The sequence below is a fragment of the Haliotis rubra genome, unplaced genomic scaffold, assembly GCF_003918875.1.
Source record: "Haliotis rubra isolate DU_JTF1 unplaced genomic scaffold, ASM391887v1 Scf220, whole genome shotgun sequence".
NCBI lineage: Eukaryota > Metazoa > Mollusca > Gastropoda > Lepetellida > Haliotidae > Haliotis > Haliotis rubra.
In genome coordinates this window covers 1,038,924-1,046,475 of record NW_025766226.1, presented here as the reverse complement: position 1 = coordinate 1,046,475, position 7,552 = coordinate 1,038,924, and the positions used below count along the sequence as shown (strand labels likewise).

General features: G+C 39.2%; 1 protein-coding gene across 1 annotated transcript; it reads right to left on the bottom strand.

The window, feature by feature from the left end:
- Nucleotides 1-299: 299 nt before the first annotated feature.
- LOC124277357 lies at nt 300-7,345 on the bottom strand. The gene is made up of 2 exons (XM_046713019.1): nt 5,464-7,345; nt 300-457 (listed from the first exon to the last, which is right to left on the bottom strand). Exon 1 carries the CDS (start codon nt 7,342-7,344, stop codon nt 5,896-5,898), a length of 1,449 nt encoding a protein of 482 aa, XP_046568975.1. The 5' UTR covers nt 7,345; the 3' UTR covers nt 300-457; nt 5,464-5,895.
- Nucleotides 7,346-7,552: the final 207 nt, after the last annotated feature.

Sequence of the window (7,552 nt, the reverse complement as noted above, 5' to 3'; positions counted from 1 at the left end):
TATAGTCATAATAAAAGACATTTAAATATGATATGTACAGACAGAATGGAAATATGATGTGAATGGCCTACTCCTGAAGTGGAGAGTGGAACTTTAGAAGTGTACATACAATGTGTAGAGGTGGATATAACGAGGGGCCGATAAATATTCTCTGAGTGGTATTATGAAAGATATTCTTTGAAACACCTAGGATGCCACATTGAAATAAATATATGGCTGACTGAGTGAGTATACAGGTAAGCAGTTTAAAGTGGTACACCCAGTTGGCAGAATTATCCCTCAAACAGTCTAGCAAGTTAGTCATCTTCAGCGTTTGGTTGAGCGTGTTAAATATGAACCACCCATAAGTCTGTAATACTAAAAACCCTAAGGGTATATATAATAACAGTCCCCTACACCTCCTAAACAAGGGGCAGGACAAGGCAAAGGGGCTGGGGAAACCATATCATCCGATCAACTGTGGAGAGAAAGAAGGATAGAGTACAAACTCAAGATACATTGCAGAAAAAATTGAAAATTTTGTAGCTTAATAGAACTTTTCATTTTTACGCCTTGTTTACTAACCTGTTTATGTGAAATTACAATATATAATACAAATAATAGAAACTAGTACATTTGTAATGCTGACTTACATCTTCTAACACTTGTGCAAATGTTAAAAATAAGATGTACTACGCTAAATGTTCCAATTTTTTATCCATTGATAAAAATAAGTTATAGCTATCATCTACGTATAATATATTGAAAAAAGTCACAAAGTAGATAATAAAATTCAGGGCTCAATTTAGAGATGTTCACCTACATGCACCGGGTGCACCTTAAGATAAACAAGCATTGTCACTAAGGTGACATAATCCCCTGCCGCTGCAAATTATCATATCAAACTTATAAAGTAATGCAAGTTTAAGATGAAGTTAAATGTCAACAAAAACATGACCAGTCAACCTCCCTTGATATCTTGCTCTTTAGTTGTTCAAACACACACATATTTTCAACACTGACTTTGACCTTGACATGAATGTCATAGTGTATGAAATATGCAAACTAGTACTAAAGAAATTGCTTATTGAAAAACATTCAAGGGAGGTCTTGAAAGTCTATGAAGAAAATCAAGTGAACCGTTCTTAAAATACAGGTTAACATGCTGAAATCTTCAAAGTGTCCCAGTGACCCTAAAAATTATGTGAAGGTCACCAAAATTGACTGGGCTCGGTGTCAAATGAAGCTTGGTGTCAAATATGAAGAAAATCCAGTGAATATTTTTTGCGATATCTTGCTATCTTAACATGTAATTTAACATGCTGAAATCTTCAAAGCGTCTGTGACCTTGAAAATTAAGTGAAGGTCACCAAAATCGACTGGGCCCTGCGCCTTCCCTAGATAAAGCTTGGTGTTAAATATGAAGAAAATCCAGGTAACAGTTCTTGAGATAGCTTAACATGCAGGTTGATATGCTGAAATCTTCAAAGTGTCGCCATGACCTTGAACATTATGTGAAGGTCACCAAAATCGACTGGGCCCTGCGCCTTCCCTGGATAAAGGTTGGTATTGAATATGAAGAAAATCCAGTGAACGGTTCTTGAGATAGCTTTACATGCAGGTAAAACGTTAAAGTCCCCTTGTGACCTGAAATGAAGGTCAAGATCACCAAACTTGACTTAGGCCTTTCTTATAGTGTGATGAACCTAGTTACCAAATATGAAAAGAATCTATTGAACGGTTCTTAAGATATTCCAATTCGTACGGACGGATGGACGGACGGAGCCTAATACTATATCCCTCGCTTTGCGCTAAACGCTCGACGGGGGACAAAAACCTAGTTGATCCAGCCAAATTCCATCTGCACTAATCTTATTGCAATACGTAATGAAAGAAATATGCTATTCAATTATTTCAATAAGTTCAAGCATTTTTGGGAAATATGTAAATGTTTTTGTTTTTTTTCTTTTGCGATCCAGTATGCTGTCCATGAATAAAATCTTCATGGTGTCAACTTGATTATCCTGCATTTTAACATGTTTAAGAACTGTCTTTTCCAATGGCAAAACTGATGTATTTTTGCACAGTTGTGCTAGTTCATGGGCTTCAGATTTGAGGTGAGCCTCACTAATTTGATGGATTTCTATCACAAGACTTGCAACCACTTCTTAAAGAATTACTTCTTCCGGTTTTATCATACTTTTGACATGTTTTTTTGCTATTTTCAATCTCATCATAGTGTATCCAATCCCTGTTTTTCTGCCATTCCTCTTTAAATTTGCAAGTCTTAATTTCTTTACCATTGCATGTGGCTGGATTTGCGTTTGTCTCGAATTTATGTTTCAATTTATCATCTGTATTTTTATCACCCGGCCATCAGTTTTGTTTACCACTTTTGTCAGCTACTTCACTTGATTTCTTCAGAAAAATAATGCTTTAATGCTTGCCTATTGTTTACTTTTGCTAGTATCCATGATTGTTTTTATTCACGGTTTCGATTATTAAAGTTGACAGAAGGCTTAGCCATGTGCGACAAATCTGTCAGCTATCACTTAAAATGATGTAGTGTGTTAAAACATCAGGTTTCAGTGCTCATAAAGTCAGAGGTTTCAGTGCAGATGAACATATTTCTGTGACAAAGTACCCATATAACCATAGCAACTTGGCCACAAAGCTGATCCTTGTTTACAAGAGGTGTCTATAAATAGCAATGTTTCGTGCCATAGCTAAAAGCACTAAATCGAGCCCTGAAATTTGCAAGAAAGTTTTTCTAAAAGACACTGAAGTATACCAAAAATTATTGCTTCAACAAATCCACTATGAGGCAAGTACAATACATACCACAAACATTGGGTAACGAAAACAAATATTGAGTATTATTTAGTACATTACGTACAATAATAACCAAATATTTATTGGACATGTTTTCACTCATAGCCTGCGTAAATATATCATTACAATGACCAGTGACCATTAATGTCAAAGTGAATATTTGAGAACACTGGTTATTATTCTGCCTGGTTTGCATACTTTCCATTTGGCATATCTCGTTGTGATAAATAACACCTGAAGTCAAGTAAAAATACGTAAATCTTAAAATATTCATGAATATTCTATTTTAGTTATCAAGAATATTGAACAGAATTCAAGAAGGAATAAAGTTTGATTGCTATGATCCTTTTGCCATGCATATTTTATACGCATTGATCCACTGCATGCAACAAATAGGCGAATGGATGTCTGAAATTTGAGAAAATACTGCAGTGTACAATGTAGAAGATACTACCTTCCGTTTAATACTATTTTTATTAAACGAGTTAATGATTTGGTATCAAACAAGCGAGTTTGATAATAAATTTTTAACGAGTTATATAAAAATGGTATTGACGTAAGAAAGTTAAGTATTGTTTATTACTCTCCAACATAACATGTTGATAGAAACAGCGTACAGTGTGAAGACTCAGCTTTCTGCGAGTCAAGCAAGGTCTAATACCATTGTCAGTGCTCGATTTAAGAAATGTTAACCTACTTGCACCAGGTACAACCTAAAATAAAATCCTAGTTGCACCAGCCAAATTCCAGTTGCACTGCTTTTATTGCAATATGTAATGAAAGAAATATGCTGTTGAAGTATTTAGATGTTTTATTCAGAAGTTTCCCCACTCAAAATTTGACCTGCACCTGGTGCAAGTTCGATAATAACTACGTTGCACTTTGTAATATTGGCTTGCACTAAATCGAGCCCTGATTGTGACATTGGTATAACCATTGTGACGCACTACACAATGTGCAATAACATTGTAGAGATATTAAACAGTGGTATCTTCAACGGGTGAGTCACAAATGAATGTTTCTTTGTTTACATCTCAAAGAAGCGCAGTATTACAAGCACAGTGTTCGTTTTCACACTCCATCTCTTTCGCTTGATTTGATCTAGGCTCTTGGTTTTTGTGACAAAGACCATTTGATAATTTATTCTAAAATGTGTCAGAAATTCAGTGATGTATTTGTAGAAGCTGAAATATATGTGATATAATAGACGTCTAATGACCGGCCATCCCGAAATTTGATTTTGTAAACACTCTCCAATAGGGCAGAAAGCTCACTTTGGCGTTCGTGTTCATGTATTTTCCAAACATCCAAATAGCTTCTAGGTTTATCACTGTTTATGGGTGATGTTGCAGAATTACCATTGGTGATTTGATGAAAAACATATCATTGAATACTAATTTATTTGAAATTCAATCTTCTGAATAATTATCTGATTTTTACATTTCAAAATATGCACCAAGTAACGCTGTGAATTGTGATTTTGTAATGTGTCAAAAAATGGCGACATTGCGGATGCAAATATGATCAAAAGTTGTAATGAATTAATAATCATTTCACCCCTAATCAACATTGCACGTAAACATATTGAAATAGAAGAATTTTTCGATTTAGTCAGGATCTGCATAAGAATTATCCCCCTTGTAACATACTCTCCATGGGGGTCCTTACTCAATGCCAGTTTGCACATGTTACAGTGAAACTACTTACATGGATAACTTAAGCTATGGTTTTGTTGGAGACATGATCAGGGTCAGTAATATTTATTTCAACACGTATATGTATTTTCTTGAGCTGTCTACAAAATACTATGACAGAGCAGTATTGAAGATCAAAACATCAATACTGACAAATTGTTTTAATTCTTAAAGCTCTCCTATTATATTCTTACTTATCAATACAGCAACAGGAATTAATTTCTTTATCATTCTTCTATTTTTATTGAGGCAAATCATCTTATAAAAATCCTGAATAAATTGACGAAATTGACTTTATTAGCATAAAAATTGCACTCGCAACTGATGTGTAGGAAAAAAACCAGAACATTATTATGTATCTATTTCTGTTGTGACTGATATGCAGGCCTAGGTCATACATCATGAAACAATGATTAACAACATGATTAAAATGTAATGTTTGAATATCGAAACCTAGATCTAGATTATGCCATATATGGTGTAACGTTCAAGGTTGACAGTAAAAATAGATCCAACTTGTTTAACGGCACTGGCGCTAACTAACCATTAGAGTAAGCTACATTTATCACCTTGTGGTAATTTGCCCTTAGGCCAGATCAATTTTATTTCTTGTTTTACGGATCCTCCGATTGTATTTTTTCAAGAATACGAAAAAAGAGAGAAGAAATTTCACCGATCAAAAATAAAATCCCAATGTTTTTATCAGCCAAAAATGTAAAATTACAAGAAATTTTGTTTAGATTGTTTTTTTTTGCCCCATATACACTTCATAAATTGCCAAAAGTAAAATACTTTTAGTATTTCAAAGGAATATTACTTTGGTGGTGTTTTATTTTTATTTTTCTTCCCTCCTGCACTTAGGTTTTCTGAGGACGAAAATCCGTAAAACAAGAAATAAAATTGGTCTGGCCATATCTAGTTATTTAGGTAGACCCTAGTTCAGACATGTAATACTCACAAAATGGCTTCCATAGACTTGTCAGTTGCTTCCAGCACCTTTTGTCCCAGGTCATGGCTTTGACCTCTAGTAAAGATGATTGGTGCTGGTGATCATATCCCTCCCCGTTTTCTAGGCTCTCTCCACGGGAAGGACACTATGTCGCCACTACACACCTCTTTGGTCTGTCACACAGGCAAGAGGTCTTCCCTCGACTGTCCACTTTGGGGGTACAATTTTCACACTCTTATCAAGGGGTCACTCCTTCTCTCACACATCCATATGAGCAGTCAGTCTTCTGCTCTCAAATTCAAATCCCACCCTATCACTGGGTCAGTCCGACAGTCTATTATACACATTACTGGAGTCCCATCCTATCACTGGGTAGGACCAACATTCTCTTGCACACATTACTCAAGTGTCATCCTACCACTGGGTAAGACCAACAGTGTTCTACAGGGCAAAAAATCGAGCAGCGTTGTTGTTGGTGGCCCAGAGCACTTCCTCAGTCGTGATGCCCCTCGCCTCAGCCACGACATCCGCCACCAGACATAACAATGTCGGGGAATTGGTTCTATATCCAACTGGCGGCATGCAAGGAGAGTCTGTTTCCAACAGCACCCTGTTTCCGGGGACAGCTTTCAATCCCTCAAACTGGTCCTGGGTGAACATCCTCGCTCTGGCGGTGAAACCGAAGTAGGTCTGTGGGAAAACATCCAACCACTCCCGAACAGTTTCTTCATTCCCGGTGAAGCAGTGAACATGAATAGGTTGATCTTGGGGCAGGATTTCTCTCAGGATTCTAATAGTCCGGGTGTGGGTCGTCCCTGCCTCCTCATCTCCTTCTGGTCCGCAAACATGTAAGACTACCGGACGCCCAGACGGGATGTATGGCAAGAGTTCTCTTAACACCGCTTCTTGTGTCTTCCACTCTTTCGCTGGGGCTGAGTGGTCCAGCCCTAACTCGCCAACAATGCAGTGGTCATCCCTCCAAAATCGCAACAAATCCCGGAATACCTGGTCGTTGAGGTAGGGGGCCTCTTTGGGGTGGAGCCCCACTGCCGTCTTATATCTAGGGTCAATGCTGATCTTGCTTGGGTAGGTGTGGGGGTCACAACATACCTGCACCCTCCACACTGGCAAATGTTCAAGTCGATGGCGAACTTCTGGGACGGCCTCTATCAGCTCCTGGGAGGTCCCCTTCCATGTCCTGTCAAAAGACTGTGAAGTGCTCTCCCAAGCCCTGTCCAGGTTGAAGTGGGCATCAAACAGATGGTCTAACCCACCTTGTCCTTGGGTAGGCTCTTCCACTTGATCCCCAGTCAGCCACATGGCTTCCGTCGTGGCTACCCAGTCTTCAGGCAACCCCGTGGTCTCATTCATAGCCAGCCGATCTTCAGCCTGCCACATGGGCTCAGGTGAGTCCATCACTAATAGCTCCTGGTCAAACTCCTGTGGGGCCTGTTCCTCATTGGTCCAACGGGAATAATATGGCACTGGAACTAGGAACAGTCTGAACTCACTTCTCTGGTCTGGACTCACAAAGTTGAGTAAGTGCAACAGCACCCGCCACTGTTTTAAACAGGCTGGAGAGTTCAAAGGATGTAGGGAAAATTTCACAGGAACGTTCCACCCTTGGTCCCTACACAAGTGGCGCATGCCTGCCACAGAACTTTCATGTACCACACAGTCCTGAGAAAGCTGAACATTCTGGTTAAAGAACTTTAGGAGATCCCATAGGGTTGACACAGGCCCCAGGATCCACGTTGCCAACTGACGTAGACCCTGGAAGACCTTTTCCGTTACCTCCATATCGGGGGTATTTTTCTGGGGGAATCGGGCTCCAAAGTACCTTGGAAGGTGCGCTAGGAAAGCGTGGTCCTGCAGCTTTCTAGTAACCATCTGGCAACCCACCACCGGACACTTTGAGCCCCCTTTTTTCCTTGCCCGAGACCCACCCCCAACACTGTATTTGGCGTCGACATAGATGTACTTGTAGCTGTGGGTTCCGGTCGTGGGCGTATTCTTCCCTCCTCGAGCTCCAGACGTCTTTCCCTTCTGACTCCAGGTAATTCTAAACGCTCTCTCACTGGACGGTGGCTCTTCTCCA

What these genes read in the sequence shown, in the direction of transcription:
- LOC124277357 (XM_046713019.1), bottom strand. Translation starts at nt 7,344, where the DNA reads ATGGTTACTAGAAAGCTGCAGGACCACGCTTTCCTAGCGCACCTTCCA.